General features: G+C 48.0%; 1 protein-coding gene across 1 annotated transcript in view; it reads left to right on the top strand.

Moving 5' to 3' along the window:
- The window catches only part of GCN1 (GCN1 activator of EIF2AK4), an 83810-nt gene that overhangs the window by 40547 nt on the left and 15990 nt on the right, over positions 1–27273 (top strand). Inside the window, exons 28-47 of the mRNA XM_060785412.2 lie at positions 177–320; positions 679–806; positions 930–1119; positions 12423–12493; positions 13255–13420; positions 13604–13798; positions 13926–14172; positions 14447–14568; positions 14747–14861; positions 15002–15181; positions 15573–15793; positions 16212–16280; positions 16364–16502; positions 16600–16796; positions 18634–18776; positions 18887–19004; positions 19222–19437; positions 20200–20364; positions 23658–23819; positions 24075–24167. Coding sequence (XP_060641395.2) covers positions 177–320; positions 679–806; positions 930–1119; positions 12423–12493; positions 13255–13420; positions 13604–13798; positions 13926–14172; positions 14447–14568; positions 14747–14861; positions 15002–15181; positions 15573–15793; positions 16212–16280; positions 16364–16502; positions 16600–16796; positions 18634–18776; positions 18887–19004; positions 19222–19437; positions 20200–20364; positions 23658–23819; positions 24075–24167 — 3081 coding nt within the window. The remainder of the gene's footprint in view (positions 1–176; positions 321–678; positions 807–929; positions 1120–12422; positions 12494–13254; positions 13421–13603; positions 13799–13925; positions 14173–14446; positions 14569–14746; positions 14862–15001; positions 15182–15572; positions 15794–16211; positions 16281–16363; positions 16503–16599; positions 16797–18633; positions 18777–18886; positions 19005–19221; positions 19438–20199; positions 20365–23657; positions 23820–24074; positions 24168–27273) is intronic.

The raw sequence follows: 27273 nt of genomic DNA, 5'->3' as shown, positions 1-27273 counted from the left end.
CAGGACTACAGTTCCTATAATCTCTTAACCACTGCCCATACTGATCAAGGCATAGCGTTTTGTGGTTACAAAATATTTGGAAGGCATTGTGTTGACTATCCTTATAGTTTGTGAGTTAGTCAACTGGGTGCTTTTACCCCCTTCACCATCTATATAAAAATCTTGTTCTTCCTCAGGTGTTGGCTTCTAATGCTCTCACAGCCCTGTGTGCTAGCAGCAGTGGAGAAGACGGGTGCGCCTATGCTGAACAGGATGAAATTGATGTGCTGCTCCAGGCCCTTCAGTCTCCCTGCATGAATGTCCGGGATGCAGCGCTCCGGGTCAGTTGATCTTTCTTTCTCAGTTGGACACAGGATGATACCTGGTCATGGATCTTTCCATCCATCTAATTTCAGTTTTGGAAATTTTTATTTACGACATTTATATGCTGCCCTTCTCACCCCGAAGGGGACTCAGAGCGGGATTATAGAGATGTAGGGATTTCTTTAATAGGTCTCTTCGGAAAACTTTGGAATCCATTGCAGGAGCAATTATGGGGAATGTACCTCTTGGTTCCAGTTTCTGTGACTAGCCCATTATTTTACAACAAGGGAGTCACTGTGATCTGACGATTCCTGTTGTTGCCTTTGATAGGCTGGGGGAGGCCTTTACTGATTTGACCTTTTTTTTGGTCTTCAGGGCTTGATGGAACTGCAGATGGTGCTGCCCACCCCAGATAGCGATGAAAAGAATGGGCTGACCCTCCTGCGACGTCTCTGGGTGGTGAAGTATGACAGAGACGAAGAGATTCGGCGATTGGCAGAGGGGTGAGAGTTAACCATTTCTTGCATTCCCTATCTTGTCCATTTCAGAATTGGACACTACCATTCCTCCAACAAAGCAGATATTTTTTTCTGGAGAATGACCATCTGGCTTCCTTTCCCACGCAGGTTGTGGGAGTCGATGGGTTTGGAACTGCAGCCTGATATCTGCTCCATCCTCATCAAAGATGTAATCCACAATGAGGAAGCTGTACGTCAGGCCGGCGCGGAGGCGCTTTCCAAAAGCGTTGAACAGTATCAAAGCCAAACCAGGGACGTGATGATCAAACTTATGGAGATTTATCAGGAGAAACTCTATGTAAGCTATGGGCAGTGCTGGAGGGTCTAGGAGGTACAGTTGTGGTGAATGTTCAAAACAGGCACTTGGAGATTCTAGGGATTCCCAAAAAAGTTGTATAAAAATTATATTTCTAATCTCTCAACCCAGAGGGGAAAGCACGGTGCAGGAAATAGTAGTTCAGAAGTGTGGTGTGAGCTGTCTTTCCTCCTTTCATGGTGATTTAATATATAAGTATGTCATGTGTCTCCTTTGTGTTGTCTGCTGAAATCAGCACATGTGATAGTTGATGCACCTGTGCAGCAATCACTGGAAACCTCTGAAAAGCTGAAAAGGGTTGTGGCTGCAGCCCCACCCTTCTTCCCCATGAGCATATATGTGTAGGAGGGGCTGTAGGTCCGGTTCTCTGCCGCCTTTGCAGCAGACTTTAGGAACCTCTGATATTTCCAATGCCACCTTCAGAGGACACTTCTGTCTTCTCAGCCTTGATGATTCGTATGTCAAAAGCTTTGAATCTGTCTACAAAGAAAGGGCAGGACCCAGTGGAGGATCCTATGTTTCCTCCTGGTGAACAGTTCCAACAGCCATTGGCCTCTACGACCTTGCCAGCTCTCCCATATCTCCTCCAGCTTACTAAAAACCCCGACCAGGCCCCACCAGCGGGGCCAGCGGTTTCTAGGAGGTGGGACGCACACTACTGCATAGATCTCGCCTCTGCAGACTGGGTAGCATGGCCACCCAAGCCTAAAACGGTGGTGGTGAACGTGGCCAAGTGCAAGCGTTCTCATAAGACTCAGCCCATTCCTCCAGATAAAGAGGGCAAGAAGCTGGACGCAATGGGGAAGAAGGCCCATACTAATGCCAGCCTGACGGCTCAAATGGCACATTATTTATTTATTTATTTATTTATTATTTATTTATTTATTATTTGCATTTGTTGACCGCCACTCTCAGCCCGGAGGCGACTCGTGGCGGTGTACAGAACATAGAACATAAAGACAACAGTTACAATAAATTCAGGGCAACATACATCTTACTAACACACAGCTAAACTAAACTAAAAGTCCGCTTCGTCTTGTTTGGGTCATAATCAGTCTCGTAGTCATATTCCATTCCGGTGGTCATTCCAAAGCATAGCACTTAATTGAAGGCCTTTTCAAAGAGCCAGGTTTTCAGGCCCTTGCGGAAGGCCATGAGGGAAGGCGCCTGTCTAATTTCAACAGGGAGGGAGTTCCATAGCCGGGGGGCCACCACCGAGAAGGCCCGCTCTCTAGTCCCCGCCAAGCGTGCCTGTGAGGCAGGCGGGACCGAGAGAAGGGCCTCCCCGGATGATCTCAAGGTCCTCGTGGGCTCGTAGGCCGAGATGCGGTACTCAAGGTATTTTGGGCCGGAACCGTTTAGGGCTTTGTAGGTTAGCACCAGCACCTTGAATTGGGCCCGGTAGCTAATCGGCAGCCAGTGGAGCTGAGACAGCAAGGGCGTTGTGCGCTCCCTGCGTCCCGCTCCGGTTAACAACATGGCTGCCGCGCGCTGGACTAGCTGGAGCTTCCGGGCCGTCTTCAAGGGCAGCCCCACGTAGAGAGCGTTGCAGTAGTCGAGGCGGGATGTGACCAAAGCGTGTACCACCGTGGCCAAGTCAGACTTCCCAAGATACGGGCGCAGCTGGCGCACGAGCCGAAGCTGTGCAAATGCTCCCCTGGTCACCGCTGAAACCTGGGGATCCAGGCTCAGCGATGAGTCCAGGGTCACACCCAAGCTGCGAACCTGCGCCTTCAAGGGGAGTGCGACCCCGTCCAGCACAGGCTGTAACCCTATACCCTGTTCGGCCTTGCGACTGACCAGGAGTACCTCTGTCTTGTCTGGATTTAATTTCAGTTTGTTCGCCCTCATCCAGACCGTCACAGCGGCCAGGCACCGGTTCAGGACTTCGACAGCCTCCTTAGTAGCAGGTGGGAAGGAGTGACAGAGTTGGACGTCATCTGCGTACAGGTGACACCGCACCCCGAAACTCCGGATGATCTCACCCAGCGGCTTCATGTAGATGTTAAACAGCATGGGGGACAGTATGGAACCCTGAGGAACACCACAGGTCAAAGGCTGTGGTGTTGAGCAGGAGTCCCCCAATAACACCTTCTGGGTACGACCCTCCAGAAATGACTGGAGCCACCGCAAAGCGGTGCCCCCAAGGCCCATCTCTGCAAGGCGCCCCAGAAGAATACCGTGGTCGACGGTATCGAAGGCCGCTGAGAGGTCCAGAAGCACCAACAGGGACACACTCCCCCTGTCTAGCTCCCGGCGCAGATCATCCACTAAGGCGACCAAGACCGTCTCAGTACCATGTCCCGGTCTGAAGCCAGACTGTGCCGGATCCAGATAATCCGTGTCTCTCAAGAATACCTGGAGTTGTGAGGCCACCACGCTTTCCATGACTTTGCCCAAGAAGGGAAGATTGGAAACAGGCCGAAAGTTGTCGAATTTAGTGGGGTCCAGTGATGGTTTCTTCAACAGCGGCTTTATAATAGCCTGTTTTAGGCTCGCTGGAATCGTGCCTTCCCGAAGGGAGGCATTAACCACCACCGTTACCCACTCAGCCAATCCCCCTCTGGCCTCTTTCAGAAGCCAGGATGGGCAGGGGTCTAGGATGGACGTGGTAGGCCTCATTCCTCCAAGTATCTTGTCCACATCCTCGGGTTTCACAAACTGAAAGGAATCCATCAAAATAGGACAAGCAGGTGCTTGTGTCACATCCCCAGAGACTGCATTTAATGTGGCGTCCAGTCCAGAACGGATCAAAGCGACTTTGTCTGCAAAGAACCGAGCAAATGCTTCACAGCGCGTGTCCGAGTTGTCAGGGCTCCCCCCTGAGGTGGGGGGAGTTAACAGACCTCTGACAATCCGAAACAACTCCGCCGGACGGTTCTTTGCAGACGCAATAGTAGCTGCAAAGAAAGTTTTCTTTGCGGCTTTTATTGCCGCGGCATATGCCCTTAAAAAGGACACAAACCGTTATGGGGCATACATGTCCTCCTACAATGCTTTTTTGTGGGACAAGATCGGGTTATACCTGGATCTTCTTCCGTCCCCTCAGCAGAGCATGGCAAGGCTTACCATCGTGAAGCTCTTGTGCTCACCCATACTCACAAGGACATGGCTCAGCACACTGCCGACACGACAGGAAAACTGTTTTCCCTCACCACGCCAATTCGAAGACATGCGTGGCTGCGTACCTCAAAACACTCTGAGGAAGGCAAGATGCCTGCTCACGATGATAGATTATTCGATCCTGTGACAGACACTAATTTAAGGAGTCTCAAGAAGTGAGGCAGGCTGCCAGCAAGTATGGCTTTATGCAGCCCTCTTACCATTCTCGGTCTAGGGGTCAGCAGTCCTCTTCGTACACTCAAAGATCTTACCCATCTTCCTCATGTACTTCCACCCAGCAGAGAGCTCCACGCTCCCCGAAGCAGCAGACGCAGTTTTCGACCCTTCAGCAGGGTAAGGGGAAGTATCAAGCCAAAGGGAAGCGTCGCTTTTAGTGACATCTCCCCTCTCCTTTCTCCACTGGTATCCCCTTCACTTCCTCACAGGGTGTCTTCACTTCAACCTTCTCAGCCGCTGCCATTTGTGCGCTTCAGCACGCATTTGGCTGGCTTCTACGAGGCATGGAAATCTATCACCACTGATAGGTTGGTGCTTGATGTGGTTTGCCACGGCTACTCTATTGAGTTCGAGAGTCCTCCACGCCTCAGGATCGTCGGGACAACGCCACCTTCTGAGGTACTTTTGGATGAGGTTCGCACCCTCCTCCAGAAAGGGGTGATTGTGCCACTTCACCCTTCTCACTATCCCTCTGCGTTTTTCTCCACTTATTTCTTAGTCCCTAAGAAGGATGGAGGACAAAGGCCTATTTTGGATTTGCATGGTCTTAATCAATACATCCGACCACACACGTTTTCGCATGGTGACTCTCCAGACCATCTTGCCACTTCTTCCTCATGGAACATGGTTTGCCACTATAAATCTGAAAGAAGCCTACTTCCACATAGCTATTGTACCATGCCACCACAAGCATTTGTCCTTCAAAATAGGCAACAAGGCCTATCCTTTCAGAGTCCTCCCCTTCGGGATCTGCACTGCACTTCATGTCTTTACCAAGGTCATGGCAGCGGTGGCCGCTCACTTGCAGGTACAGGGGATCACGGTGTTTGGGACCACTCGATCACAACTCTTGCAACGATTGGACTTCTCTTTACTGCAGAGTCTCTGCCTTGTGGTCAATGTGCAGAAGTCCCATCTAGAGCCAACGCAAGACATATGCTTCATATGCTCTCAACTACATCGAGCGCAAGGCGTATCTTCCGGAAGAGTGGTTTCGCAACCTCCGAGCAGCTGTGCAGCATATCCATCATTCTTCCTTTGTGCAGGCCAAGCACATTCAGTCGGCACTGGGGCATATGGCCTCCACAACTGCTGTAGCACCGTTTGCCTGGCTGCACGTTCAACTGCTGCAGGCGTGGTTCATCAGGGTGTTCAACCCTCTCCGCCACAGCCAGAACCACATGTTACATCCATCGACTGTCCTGCGTTCGCACCATTGGTGGACTCTTCATGACAATGTCTGCATGGGCATGCCATTTCACCCTCCAGGGTCTTCAGCAGTCATCACTACCGACGGCTCTCTCCAAGGTTGGGGAGCCCACTCTGGCACCCTATCAGTGCAAGGCCTGTGGACATCAGCCGAGAGCAAGCTGCATATCAATGTGTTAGAGGTGACTGCCATCCAGAAGGCGCTTCAAGCGCTCCCAGCCATCTGGAACATCAACAAGCAAGGGGGGACATGGTCCCACTCTCTGTTTCAGTTGGCTCTCGACATCTGGTAATGGTGCATCCCCATGAAAATCCATCTTGTGGCGTTACATCTGCCCGGCCAAGACAACATGGTGGCAGGCCACCTCAACAGGACTGGGCCCATCAACCACGAGTGGTCACTACACCCTCACGAGATACACCTCTTTCGAAGGTGGGGATGGCCGGACATTGACTTGTTTGGAGCGCCAGCCAGTGCCAAATGCAAAAGCTATTGTGCCAGGATGCCACAAGACATGCAACAGGGATGTCTGGGGGATGCATTCCTCTATAATTGGCACAGGCCCCTGTTGTACGTTTTTCCACTGATACCTCTCCTCAGCAGAGTGGTTGCCAAACTCGATGCAGACAGAGCCAACGCCATCCTGATAACACCTTGGTGGCCAAGACAACCCTGGTTCGCCCTCCTCAAGACCATGGCTGTGGGCGACCATCTACTGCTGAGTAGTCGGCCGGACTTGCTCACGATCCAGGATGATCACGTCCGTCACCCAGACCTTGACTTGCTCCGTCTGACAGCATGGCGGGTCAGGCCACACCGCTACCTCCAGCTGTAACAGCCACCCTCAATGCTGCACACTGACCATCGACACAGCTCGTACGAGGCTAAGTGGAAGTGCTTTGCGGCGTTTACACGCCAACATGGTGTACAGCCTCTGCAGGCCACTATGCTCCTTCTTCAGTTTCTTGCGACATTGGTAGATGAGGGCCTGGTGCTTTCTTCGATCAAGTGTTATCTTGCTGCACTCTCTGCCTATCGCCGCAGGGAAGGTGGCTTCTCCTGGTTTCAGGACCCTCTTGTCCAACTCTTCCTTAGAGGGTACAGGAACCTCCGGCCACCAGTCTCCCCCCCCCCCCACCTCCCTCTTGGCACCTTGACCTTGTCTTATCACAACTTATGAAGCCATCTTTTGAGCCCACGAAGGTATGCTGCCGATGGCTACAGCCGATCTTTCTCATCTTCCGTGGAAAGTTGCTTTCCTGGTGGCAAGCACCTCGGCTCGCAGATCCAGCGAGTTGTGTGCACTACGTGTCAATGAGCCTTATCTCCGGTTTCACAGGGACAAGGTGGTTCTCAGAACCGACATCGCCTTCCTCCCTAAGGTAGCTTTGACGTATCATTTGGCTCAAGACATTGTGGTGCCAGCATTTTTTCAAGCTCCATGAACAGCTTGAGCGGGCTCTCCATCTTCTCGATGTCTGCAGAGCACTCACCTTCGACCTTCACAGGACGAAGGACTTCAGGCAGTCTCCTAGACTCTTTGTGAAGTACCACAGTGACACTAAGGGCCTGCCTACTGCGTTGCAGTAGTCGAGGCGGGATGTGACCAAAGCGTGTACCACCGTGGCCAAGTCAGACTTCCCAAGATACGGGCGCAGCTGGCGCACGAGCCGAAGCTGTGCAAATGCTCCCCTGGTCACCGCTGAAACCTGGGGATCCAGGCTCAGCGATGAGTCCAGGGTCACACCCAAGCTGCGAACCTGCGCCTTCAAGGGGAGTGCGACCCCGTCCAGCACAGGCTGTAACCCTATACCCTGTTCGGCCTTGCGACTGACCAGGAGTACCTCTGTCTTGTCTGGATTTAATTTCAGTTTGTTCGCCCTCATCCAGACCGTCACAGCGGCCAGGCACCGGTTCAGGACTTCGACAGCCTCCTTAGTAGCAGGTGGGAAGGAGTGACAGAGTTGGACGTCATCTGCGTACAGGTGACACCGCACCCCGAAACTCCGGATGATCTCACCCAGCGGCTTCATGTAGATGTTAAACAGCATGGGGGACAGTATGGAACCCTGAGGAACACCACAGGTCAAAGGCTGTGGTGTTGAGCAGGAGTCCCCCAATAACACCTTCTGGGTACGACCCTCCAGAAATGACTGGAGCCACCGCAAAGCGGTGCCCCCAAGGCCCATCTCTGCAAGGCGCCCCAGAAGAATACCGTGGTCGACGGTATCGAAGGCCGCTGAGAGGTCCAGAAGCACCAACAGGGACACACTCCCCCTGTCTAGCTCCCGGCGCAGATCATCCACTAAGGCGACCAAGACCGTCTCAGTACCATGTCCCGGTCTGAAGCCAGACTGTGCCGGATCCAGATAATCCGTGTCTCTCAAGAATACCTGGAGTTGTGAGGCCACCACGCTTTCCATGACTTTGCCCAAGAAGGGAAGATTGGAAACAGGCCGAAAGTTGTCGAATTTAGTGGGGTCCAGTGATGGTTTCTTCAACAGCGGCTTTATAATAGCCTGTTTTAGGCTCGCTGGAATCGTGCCTTCCCGAAGGGAGGCATTAACCACCACCGTTACCCACTCAGCCAATCCCCCTCTGGCCTCTTTCAGAAGCCAGGATGGGCAGGGGTCTAGGATGGACGTGGTAGGCCTCATTCCTCCAAGTATCTTGTCCACATCCTCGGGTTTCACAAACTGAAAGGAATCCATCAAAATAGGACAAGCAGGTGCTTGTGTCACATCCCCAGAGACTGCATTTAATGTGGCGTCCAGTCCAGAACGGATCAAAGCGACTTTGTCTGCAAAGAACCGAGCAAATGCTTCACAGCGCGTGTCCGAGTTGTCAGGGCTCCCCCCTGAGGTGGGGGGAGTTAACAGACCTCTGACAATCCGAAACAACTCCGCCGGACGGTTCTTTGCAGACGCAATAGTAGCTGCAAAGAAAGTTTTCTTTGCGGCTTTTATTGCCGCGGCATATGCCCTTAAAAAGGACACAAACCGTTATGGGGCATACATGTCCTCCTACAATGCTTTTTTGTGGGACAAGATCGGGTTATACCTGGATCTTCTTCCGTCCCCTCAGCAGAGCATGGCAAGGCTTACCATCGTGAAGCTCTTGTGCTCACCCATACTCACAAGGACATGGCTCAGCACACTGCCGACACGACAGGAAAACTGTTTTCCCTCACCACGCCAATTCGAAGACATGCGTGGCTGCGTACCTCAAAACACTCTGAGGAAGGCAAGATGCCTGCTCACGATGATAGATTATTCGATCCTGTGACAGACACTAATTTAAGGAGTCTCAAGAAGTGAGGCAGGCTGCCAGCAAGTATGGCTTTATGCAGCCCTCTTACCATTCTCGGTCTAGGGGTCAGCAGTCCTCTTCGTACACTCAAAGATCTTACCCATCTTCCTCATGTACTTCCACCCAGCAGAGAGCTCCACGCTCCCCGAAGCAGCAGACGCAGTTTTCGACCCTTCAGCAGGGTAAGGGGAAGTATCAAGCCAAAGGGAAGCGTCGCTTTTAGTGACATCTCCCCTCTCCTTTCTCCACTGGTATCCCCTTCACTTCCTCACAGGGTGTCTTCACTTCAACCTTCTCAGCCGCTGCCATTTGTGCGCTTCAGCACGCATTTGGCTGGCTTCTACGAGGCATGGAAATCTATCACCACTGATAGGTTGGTGCTTGATGTGGTTTGCCACGGCTACTCTATTGAGTTCGAGAGTCCTCCACGCCTCAGGATCGTCGGGACAACGCCACCTTCTGAGGTACTTTTGGATGAGGTTCGCACCCTCCTCCAGAAAGGGGTGATTGTGCCACTTCACCCTTCTCACTATCCCTCTGCGTTTTTCTCCACTTATTTCTTAGTCCCTAAGAAGGATGGAGGACAAAGGCCTATTTTGGATTTGCATGGTCTTAATCAATACATCCGACCACACACGTTTTCGCATGGTGACTCTCCAGACCATCTTGCCACTTCTTCCTCATGGAACATGGTTTGCCACTATAAATCTGAAAGAAGCCTACTTCCACATAGCTATTGTACCATGCCACCACAAGCATTTGTCCTTCAAAATAGGCAACAAGGCCTATCCTTTCAGAGTCCTCCCCTTCGGGATCTGCACTGCACTTCATGTCTTTACCAAGGTCATGGCAGCGGTGGCCGCTCACTTGCAGGTACAGGGGATCACGGTGTTTGGGACCACTCGATCACAACTCTTGCAACGATTGGACTTCTCTTTACTGCAGAGTCTCTGCCTTGTGGTCAATGTGCAGAAGTCCCATCTAGAGCCAACGCAAGACATATGCTTCATATGCTCTCAACTACATCGAGCGCAAGGCGTATCTTCCGGAAGAGTGGTTTCGCAACCTCCGAGCAGCTGTGCAGCATATCCATCATTCTTCCTTTGTGCAGGCCAAGCACATTCAGTCGGCACTGGGGCATATGGCCTCCACAACTGCTGTAGCACCGTTTGCCTGGCTGCACGTTCAACTGCTGCAGGCGTGGTTCATCAGGGTGTTCAACCCTCTCCGCCACAGCCAGAACCACATGTTACATCCATCGACTGTCCTGCGTTCGCACCATTGGTGGACTCTTCATGACAATGTCTGCATGGGCATGCCATTTCACCCTCCAGGGTCTTCAGCAGTCATCACTACCGACGGCTCTCTCCAAGGTTGGGGAGCCCACTCTGGCACCCTATCAGTGCAAGGCCTGTGGACATCAGCCGAGAGCAAGCTGCATATCAATGTGTTAGAGGTGACTGCCATCCAGAAGGCGCTTCAAGCGCTCCCAGCCATCTGGAACATCAACAAGCAAGGGGGGACATGGTCCCACTCTCTGTTTCAGTTGGCTCTCGACATCTGGTAATGGTGCATCCCCATGAAAATCCATCTTGTGGCGTTACATCTGCCCGGCCAAGACAACATGGTGGCAGGCCACCTCAACAGGACTGGGCCCATCAACCACGAGTGGTCACTACACCCTCACGAGATACACCTCTTTCGAAGGTGGGGATGGCCGGACATTGACTTGTTTGGAGCGCCAGCCAGTGCCAAATGCAAAAGCTATTGTGCCAGGATGCCACAAGACATGCAACAGGGATGTCTGGGGGATGCATTCCTCTATAATTGGCACAGGCCCCTGTTGTACGTTTTTCCACTGATACCTCTCCTCAGCAGAGTGGTTGCCAAACTCGATGCAGACAGAGCCAACGCCATCCTGATAACACCTTGGTGGCCAAGACAACCCTGGTTCGCCCTCCTCAAGACCATGGCTGTGGGCGACCATCTACTGCTGAGTAGTCGGCCGGACTTGCTCACGATCCAGGATGATCACGTCCGTCACCCAGACCTTGACTTGCTCCGTCTGACAGCATGGCGGGTCAGGCCACACCGCTACCTCCAGCTGTAACAGCCACCCTCAATGCTGCACACTGACCATCGACACAGCTCGTACGAGGCTAAGTGGAAGTGCTTTGCGGCGTTTACACGCCAACATGGTGTACAGCCTCTGCAGGCCACTATGCTCCTTCTTCAGTTTCTTGCGACATTGGTAGATGAGGGCCTGGTGCTTTCTTCGATCAAGTGTTATCTTGCTGCACTCTCTGCCTATCGCCGCAGGGAAGGTGGCTTCTCCTGGTTTCAGGACCCTCTTGTCCAACTCTTCCTTAGAGGGTACAGGAACCTCCGGCCACCAGTCTCCCCCCCCCCCCACCTCCCTCTTGGCACCTTGACCTTGTCTTATCACAACTTATGAAGCCATCTTTTGAGCCCACGAAGGTATGCTGCCGATGGCTACAGCCGATCTTTCTCATCTTCCGTGGAAAGTTGCTTTCCTGGTGGCAAGCACCTCGGCTCGCAGATCCAGCGAGTTGTGTGCACTACGTGTCAATGAGCCTTATCTCCGGTTTCACAGGGACAAGGTGGTTCTCAGAACCGACATCGCCTTCCTCCCTAAGGTAGCTTTGACGTATCATTTGGCTCAAGACATTGTGGTGCCAGCATTTTTTCAAGCTCCATGAACAGCTTGAGCGGGCTCTCCATCTTCTCGATGTCTGCAGAGCACTCACCTTCGACCTTCACAGGACGAAGGACTTCAGGCAGTCTCCTAGACTCTTTGTGAAGTACCACAGTGACACTAAGGGCCTGCCTGTTTCACCCCAACGCCTCTTGGCATGGGTGGTCTCAATCATCAGACTTGCCTATCAGTTGGCGGGCAAGGATTTGCCAGTACACCTGAGGGGCCACTCCACGAGAGCAGTCGCTACATTGGCAGCATACCTTCGTGAAGTTCCATTGGACGACAGCGGTTCTCTTCTTGGCAGTGGCATGACGCCCACCATCCAAGGTTTGTGGCTTGCTAGTCTATCACATGTGCTTATTTCAGCAGAATCCATGAAGGAGAAATGATGGTTGCTTACCTGTAACCATGTTTCTTTGAGCTGTGATCTGTGAAATTAGCACATCCCCGCCCTTCCTTCCTGCAGATCATGCCCCCGACCTCAGGCTGCTGCACAGCGGCAGAGAACTGGAGCTACAGCCCCTCCTACAGCATATATGCTCATGGGGAAGAAGGGCGGGGCTGCAGCCACAAGCCTTTTCAGCTTTTCAGAGGTTTCCAGTGATTGCTGCACAGGTGCATCAACTATCACATGTGCTGATTTCACTGATCACCTCTCAGAGAAACATGGTTACAGGTAAGCAACCATCATTTCTTTCACTTCCTCAGAGGCCTCCACCTGTTTTGGATGCTTTGGGACGTGTCATCTCAGACTCTCCGCCTGACCAATGGGAAGCCAGGTAATAATAATAACGATCATGATAATAGCACTATGTAACAAAATGTGAAAAAAAATGTGTTCCTAGTTTGAAAGTGTTATTTCTTGTTTAATTGTGCGGTGCTTACTTTGAAAGTCGTTGTTATACTCCAAAAACTTAATTTTGTTTTTGTTTTTTTAAAAAAATTAGTTGATACATCCTGACAATTAACAAACTTTTGCCATACAAGTCTTATCTCGATATACATTATTCCAACAGTATAAAATAATAATAATAATAATAATAATAATAATAATAATAATAATTCACCAATAAAATGCAGGTTACAATTCACAAGTTGCTCTCCAATCCATCTGAAACACTTTTATCATCACAGGGGTAAAGTATTTCTACCCCACCTTTCTCACTTCGGAGGGGACTCAAGGGGGCTTTACATACAGGCAATGATTTGATGCCCTAAAACACGATGTACACTTAAATAGATATTAAAATAGAATTAAAAAGTACATTAAAACAATTAAAACATTTTAAAACCATACATTCAGTTAAACACGTAATCCATGACTGTAATCCCGCCTTTCCAATAGTCATTGCACATCGTTCCAAGTCTATGTATTGCACGTTCTCTAAAGGCTTGGTCACAAAGCCATGTTTTCATTCTCTTGTGGAAGGTCAGAAGGGAGGGGGTTGATCTAACATCACTGGGGAGGGAGTTCCACAGTTGAGGGGCCAGCACTGAGAAGGATGGGATGTAATGGATAAACGGCACTGTATTCTTACAGGTGTGGCATTGCTTTGGCCCTGAACAAGCTCTCTCAGCACTTGGATGGTTCCCAGGTGAAGCCTCTATTCCAGTTTTTTGTACCAGATGCCCTGAATGATCGTCATCCTGAGGTCCGGAAGTGTATGCTGGATGCGGCCCTCTCAGCCCTGAATACCCATGGCAAGGTAGGCTCAAACACATGGGAAGAATATGGATGTAGTCAGAGTGTTGGTTTAGCTCAGCAAATCCTTCCCATATTTTGTGTAATCTCCGTATCTGTTGCTGTGCCTTTTTCCTCCTCTCTCTCTTGGGGAATGTGGCATTCTGTTGATCGTGGTCCATAATATGGCATGCGTTCTGATTTTCAGGACAGTGTCAATTCCCTCTTGCCTGTGTTTGAGGAGTTCCTCAAGAATGCCCCCAACGATGCCAGCTATGATGCTGTCCGGCAGAGCGTGGTCATCCTGATGGGCTCTCTGGCCAAACATTTGGACAAGAATGATCCCAAAGTGAAACCAATTGTGGCCAAATTGATCGCAGCGCTTTCCACTCCATCACAACAGGTAACCTTATTGACTCTGCTTAGTAAAGTCCATTCAATAATGCCATGGCAGTGAAAGTGCACTTTGCATATCAGGCTTGTAGGGAAGTCTTAGTCAGTGGGCAACTTCTTGTGGTGGTTTCCCGTAGGTCCAGGAATCGGTGGCCAGCTGCCTGCCCCCTCTGGTACCGGCCATCAAGGATGATGCGGGAGGAATGATCCAGAAGCTGCTGCAGCTGCTGCTGGAGTCGGACAAATACGCCGAGCGGAAAGGAGCTGCCTATGGACTGGCCGGCCTGGTAAAAGGGTTGGGCATCCTCTCCCTCAAGCAGCAGGAAATGATGGCTAAGCTGACTGATGCAATCCAAGATAAGAGGAACTTCCGGCGACGAGAAGGTACATTGATGGCTGCCCACACTCTTAATTCTGACCATGAAACAAGGCTACTTTATCTTTACTAGGTGAAAGTGCTTGTAAAACTAAAGTTCCCATGATGCCATCACATTAAGCGATGGCAGTTTAGGTGGTGTCAAACTGCATTAATTCAGCAATGTAGACACACCTTCAGTCTCAGTTGCTTATGTGCCCTCTGCCAAAAATATGTTACTGGCTAGTCTTTTGAGTAAACCTTATTCTGCTATGACGAAAACTTTCTTTTTTTGCGTTTTAGGGGCATTATTTGCCTTTGAGATGCTCTGCACCATGCTGGGAAAGCTGTTTGAGCCCTACGTGGTCCACGTCTTACCCCACTTACTGCTCTGTTTCGGAGACGGGAATCAATATGTCCGAGAGGTAAGAGACTCTCAGGTGTTCACAAGATGATGGCAGTGTTTGCACAGAAAAACCCTTCAGACTTCTAGATAATCTTGGGTTTATTGTTTACACAAGCAAGTACACTAGCTGTCTTCCCGAGTCTCAGAATTGGTCTTAACATACTGAGATGGTTTTTTTTGTTTTTGCTTTCCTCAAGGCCGCAGATGACTGTGCCAAAGCTGTGATGAGCAACCTGAGTGCCCACGGAGTGAAGTTGGTGCTGCCGTCCTTGCTGGCAGCACTGGAGGAAGAGTCTTGGAGAACTAAAGCTGGTAAGAAGCAGGGCTGGGTAACTTTAGCAGGCCAGGTGTAACTTCCCCTGCCTGCTCTGAGCAGATCTACGTGATGAGCCAACTCCCTCTTGCCTTGCTGTGTCTCCTGCTGATGTTCTGCTCCTTTGCTCGTTGGCCAGGGTCGGTGGAACTGCTGGGGGCCATGGCCTACTGCGCTCCCAAGCAGCTCTCGTCCTGCTTGCCAAACATCGTGCCAAAGCTCACTGAGGTGCTCACCGACTCCCATGTGAAGGTCCAGAAGGCCGGGCAGCAGGCGCTTCGGCAGATTGGGTCAGTTATCAGGAACCCTGAGATCTTGGGTAAGATTCTCTTGTTAGTTGGCTGGCCCTGCTCACTATTCTCACCTTACTCTTTTATTTCATTTCCTGTGTTTGGTTTTGTTTTAATTTGTTGCTTATTTTATTTGATGTTATTATTTGCTGTGTATTTGTTGTAATTGTTGGGCTTGGCCTCATGTTAGCCGCCCTGAGTCCCCTTTGGGGAGATGGTGGTGGCGGGGTATAAATAAAGATTATTATTATTATTATTATTATTATTATTATTATTATTATTTATTAGAGTAATGTTTTCCTCTGGCTCAGGAATGGATCAATCCCAACAATGTGAGGTAGAATTAAAGTGTTTTACTAGGACGTGGGAGACCTTAGCTCAACTAGGGCTCATCATGAGTCTGTCCATTTCTCCTGCCAGCCATTGCACCGGTTCTGCTGGATGCCTTGACGGACCCTTCCCGAAAGACCCAGAAGTGCCTCCAGACCTTGCTGGACACCAAATTTGTCCACTTCATTGATGCACCTTCCCTGGCCCTCATCATGCCCATTGTCCAGAGGGCTTTTCAGGATCGCTCCACGGACACCCGGAAAATGGCTGCCCAGATCATTGGAAACATGTATTCTCTGACAGATCAGAAGGTATGCCAGAGCTCTGAATGGTTAGTTTTCTTACCATTGGAATGTATAGCTGGAGTTGATGGGAGTTGCAGTCCAGGGGGGCAGGAGAGGGCTACACGTTCCCCTGTCTCTTTATAGCAGTGGTTCTCAACCTGTGGGGCCCCAGATGTTTTGGCCTTCAACTCCCAGAAGTCCTAACGGTTGGTAAACTGGCTGGGATTTCTGGGAGTTGTAGGCCAAAACACCTGGGGACCCATAGGCTGAGAACCACTGCTTTATAGGATGACTGTTACAGTCCAGCAATGTTGGAAATGTAACTGGTCGATGCTATTTGCAAGCAGTGCAAGTGTGCCCGCTGTGCTGAAACATTTTCAAAGTCCTGTTGTACAAACGCCACATTTTATTTGGTGTCCCTTTCTTCCATTCCTGTTTGTTCTAGGACCTGGCTCCTTACCTGCCCAGCGTGACCCCTGGATTGAAAGCCTCCTTGCTGGACCCTGTGCCTGAGGTAAGCCGCCTTCCTTCAGTTTCTTCCCAGTTGTTCCTGTTGAGAGACCTCTGACCCGCTGACTCTTTTCCTCTGACTCCCAGGTGCGCACCGTCTCAGCCAAGGCCCTGGGAGCCATGGTGAAAGGGATGGGCGAGTCTTGCTTTGAAGACTTGCTGCCTTGGCTGATGGAAACCCTGACGTATGAGCAGAGTTCGGTGGATCGGTCGGGAGCTGCACAAGGCAAGATTGCCATTCGTAGACAGGAGTGGGCTCGCTTTTCTGTCGAGTTGGTGAGAGGGAGGACTCCATATGACAGGTTGCCTTGGTATTTTTCTAGGTCTGGCTGAAGTCATGGCTGGCTTAGGGGTGGAAAAACTGGAGAAGCTTATGCCGGAAATTGTGGCCACTGCAAGCAAAGTGGATATCGCCCCTCATGTTCGGGATGGTTATATTATGATGTTCAACTACCTGCCTATTACCTTCGGCGAGAAGTTTACACCTTATGTCGGCCCTATCATACCTTGCATCCTTAAGGTACGGCATTTGGCGGGAGATGTGGGATCATATCCAGGGGGGATTTATTTAATTTTTAAATTATTTTCCGCCCTTCTCACCCTAAAGGGGACTTGGGGTGGAGCACAATATATATACGGCAGACAATCCATGCCAGAACATAAAATCTATATAAATAAAAATGTAATGTTCATTTGTGGGATTAACATAACGCAAAAACCACTGGACGAATTGACACCAAATTTGGACAAAATACACCTATCAGGCCAATCCAACAACATACAAAATTTACACATATATACACATATATATATACACACTAAACACATATACACAGACTGGGCCACAGCAACATGTGGCAGGGGACGGCTAGTAAACTATAAACATACATAAACACAAATCAGTTATTGGCACGTTAAAATCAACTGTTTAAAACCGTCTCAAATCATATCGAATCCGGTTGGCATGGTAAAGTTTCCTGTTGTTGCCTTATTGCACTGTCCCAAAGGCTCGGTCCCACAGCCAAGTTTTTACCATCTTTCTGAAGGACAGGAGAGAGGGGGCTAATCTAATCTCGCAAGGAAGGGAGCGCCATAGCAATCACTGAGAAGGCCCTCTCTCTCGTCCCCGCCAGTCACGCCTGTGACGGTGACAGGACCGAGAGCAGGGCCTCCTCAGAAGATCTTATGAATGAAAGGGAGCAGAGGGGTTCAAAACATGGACTTCTATTCCCTTATTCCCCTTCCCTTGGTCTCTGTTCTGCTTGAGTAAAGTCTCTTTGCAATGATGGTTTGTGCTTATGAATCAAGGGTACAGTGATAATATATTTAAAAAACACAAATTTAAAAAAAACCTGGCATTATATTAAATGTCCTTTGAGCAGTAACTGGCCAATTAGAGTGCCTCTGGTGTTGCTATAAGAAGGTCCTGCATTGTGCATGTGGCAGGCCTCAGACTGCATTGTAGCAGGTGGTCTGTGGTTTGCTCTTCTCTGCACTTGCATGTTGTGGACCCAATTTCTTAGGGTTGGCTCTGCCTCTCATGGTGCCAGAGCTCAGTCTGTTCAGTGCCTTCCAAGTCACCCAATCTTCTGTGTGCCCAGGGGGGAGTCTCTCATCTGGTATTATCCATGGTTTGAGGTTCTGGGTTTTAGCCTGCCACTTTTGGACTCTTGCTTGCTGTGGTGTAGGGCACAGACATCTCGTGATAATGTGGCATGTCTCATTAAGAGCCACATCCTCTTTTTTTAGCATGGTGAGATGTGTTCCACACTGGGCATGCGTACTCAGCAGCAGAATAACAAAGCGCAAGGGCAGATGTCTTCACTGTGTCTGGTTGTGGTCCCCAAGTTGTGCCAGTCAGCTTTCGTATGATATTGTTTCTAGTGCCCACTTTTTGCTTGATATTCAGGCAGTGCTTCTTATAAGTCAGAACACAGTCCAGGGTCTCTACCCAGTATTTGGGTGTGCTGCAATGCTCCAGTGGGATTCATTCCCAGGTAATCCTCAGAGCTCGGGATGCTTGTCTGTTCTCAATATGAAAAGCACAAGTCTGTGTTTTAGATGGATTAGGAATCAGCTGTTTTTCCCTGTAATAGGCAGTAAGAGCACCTAAAGCTTTGGAGAGCTTCTGTTCAAACATTTCAAAGCTGCCTGCTTGAGCAGTGATGGCATGATCGTCAGCATAAATGAAGCTCTCTGTCCTTTCTTGCAGTGGCTGATCATTTGTGTAATGGTTTGTGCTTTTATGGATATATTTTACCTATGTTGTGCCCTGCCTTGAGCCATAAGGATAGATGGGTAATAAATAAATCATCAACATCCATCATAATGGTTATTCTTATTATGAATTCTCATAGGCACTAGCAGACGAAAACGAATTTGTGCGGGACACAGCCCTGCGCGCTGGACAGCGGATCATCAGTATGTATGCAGAGACCGCCATTGCTCTACTCCTGCCTCAACTGGAACAAGGCCTCTTTGATGACCTTTGGAGAATCAGGTGATCTATGTCATTCTGTGTACATGGCTTGACCAGAGCTGCTTTCAGTGACACTAAAATGAGAAGAAGAAGACCTACTCAGTGCCCAACCCTCCTCCTCGTTTCTCCAGGTTTAGCTCCGTTCAACTGCTCGGAGACCTCCTCTTCCATATCTCTGGAGTCACTGGAAAAATGACAACCGAAACGGCCTCCGAGGATGACAACTTTGGGACAGCCAAGTCCAACAAAGTGAGCCTTCTGGTGTTCTGGCTGCAGCTTGAGTGCTGGGAGGGGCCTTGATAGTGATATAAACTGGAAATTAATTGAGTGAGTCGTTTGCAAGTCGGATGTTGGTAACGTCCTTGCAGACGGTCAATTCTCTCACACCAGAAGTGATTTGCAGTTTCTAAAGTCGCTCCTGACAGGAAAAAAAATGCCGATGTTCTCCTTGGAATGTTCTCCACAGGCAATCATCAGTGCGCTTGGAGTGGAGCGCAGGAACCGGGTGCTGGCCGGGTTGTACATGGGCCGCTCGGATAACCAGCTGGCGGTGCGGCAGGCCTCCTTGCACGTTTGGAAGATTGTCGTCTCGAATACGCCTCGCACGCTGCGTGAGATTTTGCCCACCCTCTTTGGCCTGCTCTTGGGATTCTTAGCCAGCACTTGCGCGGACAAGAGAACAGTTAAGATTTTTGAGCCATCTATCTTCTTTCTTGCAACGTCTGGTGTTGTACAGTATGTGTTCATGTACATGTATCATGAATCTCTATGGTCTGTTCGCATAAGAACTCTTCCTCCTTCTTGTTTGTTACCTTTGGTGAAAAGCGTATGCCTTGTGTTGGTCTTCTCGTACCTGAAGTTAACGCTCAGACACAACTTTGCAGAGCTCTCAAGCCCATTTGGAAGCCAGAGTGTATTTTTAGGGAGATGTGGGTTCCCCCCAGAAAAAAAAAACCTTAATTCAGTGCACTTCTAGTTTTGGGCACTTCCTCCCAAATGAAAGGAGATGAGGATTTGAGGTTCCAAGCCAATCTTGGCCAGGAGTCAAAGCTTTAGCCTTGGATCTACTCCATGAATGACTTTCTTCATGATGTAAGGTTGCCATTATGCCAGACATTCATGTGTTAGGCATCCTGGTAAGGCAGAGGCATGGAGTCTTTCATGCTCAGGTCTTTCTCTCTCCAGATTGGGAATCGGAGAATTGATTCCATAGAGCAGATCTAAAAACATGGGGTTTTATTATTGCTCTGTTCTATAGCTTGATATGCTGTACAGGATTATCGTACCTAGTTGTACTTGAAGGTCATCTATGTGCTGTAAATAAACTGGGGAGGGCATGATGCCATTCAGGTGGTTTTCTGTTTTTGAAAGCATCTTAACTTTGAACTTCTTTTAAAACTCCTCAACAGTTTCAGATTGACTCACCTCCAGTTTTTGTCACCAGATTGCTGCACGCACGCTAGGCGACCTCGTCCGAAAGCTGGGCGAGAAGATTCTTCCGGAAATCATCCCCATTTTGGAGGAAGGACTGAGGTCTGAAAAGAGTGACAAGAGGCAAGGCGTTTGCATTGGCCTGAGCGAGATTATGAAGTCCACTAGCCGGGATGCGGTAAGTCGCTCCCCACAGCCGCAGGAACTGGAAGGCTGATGGGGTGTGTCATGAATACTTTTTGAGCCTTAAACGTGTTCTTTAATACGTTTTCAGTTGGACAGGCCATCAGGCACTTTCAGAGAAAGAAGTAGACACTCAGACCTTGAACTGATTATATAACCAGCTATATTGGTTACTCAGTCAAAAAGGGGAACAACACATATACTCTATTCACTCATAATCCACCCATTCAGTCATCCATTCCATTTAAAACACAGACGTGTGCTTTTCACCTTAAGAACAGATAAACATCTCGAGCTCTGAGGATTACCTGGGAAGGAATCCCACTGGAGTATTGCAGCACACCCAAATATGTGGGAGTTACCCTGGACTGTTCTCTGACCTACACTGCATGACTATCAAGCAAAAAGTGGGTGCTAGAAACAATATCATACAAAAGGTCACTGGCACAACCTGAGGATCACAACCTGACACAGTGAAGACATCTGCCCTTCTGCTTTGCTACTCTGCTTTGAGTACGCATGCCCAGTGTGGAACACATCTCACCACACTAAAACAGAGGATGCAATATTCCTGTTTCTTGGCAGGAGGTTGGACTGGATGGCCCATGAGGTCTCTTCCAACTCTTTGATTCTATGATTCTATGTGGCTCTTAATGAGACATGCCACATTATCATAGGATGTCTACGGCCTACACCACTGGAGAATTTAGACTGTTTAGCCAGTATTGCACCACCGGACATTCGCCAGGACGTATCAGCCAGTAATTAAAGGACTAAGGCAGTGACATCACTGGCCCATCCTCTGTTTGGATATCAGCCAGCACACCAACACCTAAAATCAAGAAATAGTTTTCTAAGATCTACAGAGATACTCGCAGGAACACCTCAGAAGTGAGAGTCCAAAAGTGGCAGGCTAAAAGCTGGAACCTCAATCCGTGGTTGATACCAAATGAGAGACTGCCCCCTGGGCACACAGAAGACTGGATGACTTGGAAGGCGCTGAACAGATTGCGCTCAGGCACCAAGAGATGCAGAGCCAATCTTAAGAAATGGGGCCACAAAGTGGAGTCCATGACATGCGAGTGTGGAGAAGAGCAAACCATAGACCACCTGCTACAATGTAGTCTGAGCCCTACCACATGCACAGTGGAGGACCTTCTTATAGCAACACCAGAAGCACTCCAAGTGGCCACAACTGGTCAAAGGACATTTAATATAATGTCAAGTTTGCGTCTGATACGATAAATAAATATCATCCATCCTCACCCTCTTCATTCAGTCCATCTTGGAAGTAGATGGATGTTCAGACTCTGCATTCCTTGCAGATCTGTCACACTTTCTGAAGAGAAAAGGGTCTCCTTATGTAGAAGTCTAGAGATTTTGTTAACCCTTGCCATTAAGGCTTCTCTTTCAGAGCATCCATGGTGCGGATACCTTCTTGGGCATTCTTCTCTGCCCATGGTGTTGAGAGTAGATTTGGCTTTATTTTATTAAAAAAAATCTTCTATTAAGTTTCAACAAGATCCATACATCATCAAAAAGGATACACAAATCAAACAAACGTCACATCATCCAAAGAAATAATAAAAATAACAACACTACTTTCAATGACTTGTCTAGACTTCCTTCCCTCTCTTTGAGGTAAAGGTTTTTCATTAATCTTGCATTCCATTATACTTAATACATAGTCAATTTTTTAATACTGGTAGCCAGAATTTGTTCATTTTCATGATTTCTTCCTTTCTGTTGAAATTGTACACATGCTTATGGATTTCAATGGCTTCTCTATGTAGCCTGACATGGTAGTGTTAGAGTGGACCAACATTATTGTGTTCTCAAATAATATGCTGTGCCTAGGTTGGTTCATCAGGTGCTCTGCTATGGCTGACTTCTCTAGTTGAAGTAGTCTGCAGTGCCTTTCATGTTCCTTGATTCGTGTTTGCACAGTGCTGTGTTTGGTGATCCCTGTTCAGACTTGTCCACAGCTACATGGTATATGGTAGACTCCTGCAGAGGTGAGAGAATCCCTCTCGTCCTTTGTTGAAAGGAGGATTTGTTGGATTCTCTTAGTGGGTCTGTAGATAGCTTGTCGGTTGTGCTTTCTCATCAACTTCCCTATATGGGCAGAGAAGCCATTGAAATCCACAAGCATGTGGACAATTTCAACAGAAAGGAAGAAACCATGAAAATAAATAAAATCTGGCTACCAGTATTTAATAAACTATAAAATCATAACAGTAAATAAAGAACAACATTCAAAAACAGGGGAATTCCATACAAGCAACTATCAGGGACAGCTAATCACCTCTCAACAAAGGATTCCCCCAGGCAGTAAGAAGCCACACCTTGAAAGTGCTAGGCCATTAAATTCTAATCAAGATGGCCAATTGAAACATTCACACCTGCCTCCAACAGACATGAGTTCTTTCTCTCACCCTGGGCATTCCACAGATATATCAACCCCATTTTCCTAGTTTCCAACAGGTCTCACAACCTCTGAGGATGCCTGCCATAGATGCAGGCAAAACGTCAGGAGAGAATGCTTCTGGAACATGGCCATACAGCCCGAAAAACTTACAACAACCCAGTGATTCTGGCTATGAAAGCCTTTGACAATACATTATTACTATTATTATTGTTATGTTGTTTATTTTTGTTCACAGAGATGACTATTACTTCCTTACTTCCTCTAACTTTTAAGACTTTTATTATTTGTTTATTTCACTTATATGCCGCTTTTCTCACTCCGGGGGAGAGGGGGATGACTCAAAGTCGTTTCCAACATATTTGTGGCAAAAATTCAATGCCTACATACATAAGAAACCTAATATGAACCAACAATAACGTATAACATTATATTATATTAACATAAACACCATTTAGACATTAAAACATCAAGTTAAAAACATATTAATACAAACATTAAAATCACATAATCCAAAAATCTTGGTCCAAGGGCGTTCCAAATATCAATTGCATTTTAGAGTCCTTCTTTTTATATAGTTACTCACTGTTTCCATAATTCCCCATTCATATTTTATTAATTGGTAGAAGTGTTTTACCCTTCCTGTTGTAAGATGTACGCCTTCAAATATTTCTCCACTTTCTCCCACTCTTTCTGCACCTTTTTTTTTTTAGAGTTCCCCTTCATTATCCTAGATAATTTGTCCATTTTCATTGTTACTCTTAATTTCAACTGCCAGTCATGTAGGTTTGACTTTAGACCCTGGTTTTCTTCAAGCTACTGGAGAGGGACATCTTGCTGTGATCTCTGCTTTATCCTTTCAGGTGCTGTGCTTCTCCGAGTCACTGGTTCCCACCATGCGGAAAGCGCTCTGCGACCCTCTGGAAGAAGTCCGGGAGGCAGCGGCCAAGACCTTTGAGCAGCTTCACTCCACAATCGGGTACCAAGCTCTGGAAGACATCCTGCCTTACTTACTGAAGCAGCTGGTAAGTGCCAAATGTTGAGTACAGGCAACACGGGAAGACCATTGCCTTCATGCATCTCTTGCAGGGCTTTTGGTTTAAGAAGCAATACACTGGGCTTACATCAGAGCTGGAGAACCTATGGTCCTCGAGATATTGATGAATGACAGTTCTCATCTCTTTACTAGCAGCCTGTTGGATGTTGGGTCTCTACCATTGGCTACTAATATTGAAAGGCAACGAAACTGTTGTTTCTGCCTGTCCCTTCTCTCCCTCCAGGAATGCGAAGAGACCTCTGAGTTTGCTCTCGATGGCCTGAAGCAGGTGATGGCTGTGAAGAGCCGGGTGGTGCTGCCTTACCTGGTGCCAAAGGTACAATGTGCAAACACTTTTTTTCCAACCTTTAAAACAGTGTTTGTCAACCTGGGGGTTGGGACCCCTGAGGGGTCGTGAGCGGGTGTCAGAGGGGTTGCCAAACAGTATTTTCTGTTGGTCAAGTGGGTTCTGTGTGGGAAGTTTGCCTCAATTCTATCAGTGGTGGGCTTCAGAATGTTTTTGATTGTAGGTGAACTATAAATCCCAGCAACAACAAATCCCAAATGTCAAGGTCTATTTTTCTTCAAACTCCACCAGTGTTCACATTTGGGCGTATTGAGTATTTGTGCCAAGGTTGGTCCAGATCCATCATTGTCTGAGTCCACAGTGCTCTCTGGATGTAGGTGAACCACAAATCCAAAACGCAAGGTCAATGCCCACCAAACCCTTCTAGTATTTTCTGTTGGTCATGGGAATTCTGTGTGCCAAGTTTGGTTCAATTTCATCATTGGTGGAGTTTAGAATGCTCTCTGATTGAAGGTGAACTCTAAACCCCAGCAACTACAACTCCCAAATGACAAAATCAATCCCCCCAACCCCACCAATATTCAAATTTGGGCATATCAGGTATTTATGCCAAATTTGGTCTAGTGAATACATCCTGCATATCAGATATTTACATTATGATTAATAAAAGTAGCAAAATTGGAGTTATTAAGTAGCAACGAAAATAATGTTATGGTTAGGGGTCACCACAACATGAGAAACTGTATTAAGGGGTCGCAGTATTAAGAAGGTTGAGAAACACTGCTTTAAACATGATTTTTTTCTCCTTGGTGGCAGGCATGCAGGCTCTTATTAGCAAGTGACATTTTGAGGTGGATTCCAAGGTGTCCTTGCAGAGGCATACAGTGTCTTTCCCGTCCCAGTGCGTGACCCCTTCCGTTTTGTCCTCACGATGATCCTCTGATTATGTTCATTTTGGAAACAGCAGCTGGCCTGTAATCAGCCAGTGAGCATCATGGCTGAGCAGGGATTTGAATGTGACTCCCTCCCCAGCTGGATGCCTGCAATCAACAAAACAGGGAAGGTCAGGAAAGCAATAACATACTGCATTTGTATAGTCATTTAAAAATAAAATTTCGCATGATCAGCAAACGGAATGCAACCACTTCTTTTTCGGGAGGCTGGGTGTTTGCTGGCTTGCTCTCCCTAAGAGAGTGCGCTGCAGAGCTTTTCCTATTCCTGCCTGGCAGAGAGGAGACACCTAAACCTGGCTAGGGTTACAGCCTGTGTTGGACGGGGTTATAATCTCCCTGAAGACGCAGGTTCGCAGCTTGGGAGTTCTTCTGGACTCATCACTGAGCCTGGAACCCCAGGTTTCATCGGTGGCCAGGGGAGCATTTGCACAATTAAAACTTGTGCGCCAGTTGTGCCCGTACCTTGGGAAGTCAGACTTGGCCCCGGTAGCCCAAGCTCTGGTTACAACCCGAATAGACTACTGCAATGTGCTCTATGTGGGGCTGTCTTTGAAGACTGTTCAGAAGCTACAAATAGTCCAACGGAGCGGCATACAGGGAGCATACAACTCCTCTGTTACATCAACTCCACTGGCTGCCAATCTGCTACCAAGCACAATTCAAAGTGATGGCTTTAGCCTATAAAGCTCTACACGGTTCTGGCCCAGCTTATCTGTCCAACCGTATCTCTCTCTATGAACCACCACAGAGTTTAAGATCATCTGGGGAGGCCTTGCTCTCAGTCCCGCCTCCCTCGCAGATGCGATTGGCAGAGATGAGAGACAGGGCCTTCTCTGTGGTGGCCCCTCGACTGTGGAACTGCCTCCCCAGCGATGTTAGATCAGCCCCCTCCCTTCTGACTTTCCACAAGAGAGTGAAAACATGCCTTTGTGACCAAGCCTTTGAATAAGTTGTGCAGTAGATAGACTTGAAACTATTTACAATGACCATTGGAATGGCCTGGATTACGCTCGTGGAGACAGTGACAGACTTTGTATTTCTACGTGCAAAGATTGCTGCAGATGCAGGCTGCAGCCAGGAAATCTTTTTTTTTTTTTAAATATCATCTTTATTGCTTTTTGTAAAGAGTAAAAAAGAACATCAATATACAAACATACTAAGACAAACTTAGACATCACGATACTTACATACTGAACATCTAACATCCAACAGATACTATACATCTAACATCCAACAGATTTAAAAAAGACTTCCATTTTGCATTCCATCGGGTATACTATTTGTTCCCTATCAATATGACCCATCAACTTTTTGTTGTTAGATGGGGTCATAGCGACCTTTTGACCTTCATTTTTGTTACCATTTCTTTTTGACTACTCCTTTGTAATCCTTAGGCAGTTCTTTCTTCCATTTTGCTTTTCACATACTCCTCCACCAATTTCCAGTCTGTTTGTCTCATTGGGATCCCATTGCTTTTCTTCAAGTAAAAGGTAAGCTTGTCAATATCCTTAATGTCCAGCAACTTTTCGAGCCATTGCTCGATTGTGGGCGTCTGATCTTCTTTCCACCGTTTTGCAAACGTGATTCTCGCCGCTGTGGTTATGTATGTTACTATAATATCCTCGTCTCTCTCCAGTTGTAGCTCTTCTTCTGTTAAACCTAGCAGAAAGATTTCTGGTTTAAGGGGGACCTTTTTTTTAAGAATCTTTTGGGTTTCTTCTTTTATTTCTTTCCAGAATTTAGCTGAAATGGGACAGGTCCACCACATGTGGAAATAGCTGCCCACTTGCTCTTTACATTTCCAGCATGTATTTTTGTAACCCTTGTACATCAGGCTTAGCTTCTGCGGGGTCATATACCACCGATGGAAGTTCTTGAGCCAATTTTCTTTAAGTGAGGTTGAATATGTATATTTTAGCTTTTTCTGCCATATATGTTGCCATTCTCTAAGTTTTATCTCCCTGCCGATATTTTTGGCCCATAATACCATGCAGTTCTTGATGCCCTCTGTTTCTACTTCCCAATCTAGCAGCTGGCTGTATATTTTTGTAATAATCTTTTTTTCCAATTTTAATATTTTGTCCCATATTGTGTCTTTGTCCTCGAAACCTTTCTTTTGGTCTTGTTTATATGTTTCTTTTATTTGTAGATATTGCAGCCATGTTATCTGTCCTAGGCTATTT

Source organism: Anolis sagrei, chromosome X (genome assembly GCF_037176765.1).
Source record: "Anolis sagrei isolate rAnoSag1 chromosome X, rAnoSag1.mat, whole genome shotgun sequence".
Classification (NCBI taxonomy): domain Eukaryota; kingdom Metazoa; phylum Chordata; class Lepidosauria; order Squamata; family Dactyloidae; genus Anolis; species Anolis sagrei.
This window is presented reverse-complemented; position numbering and strand designations above follow the sequence as displayed.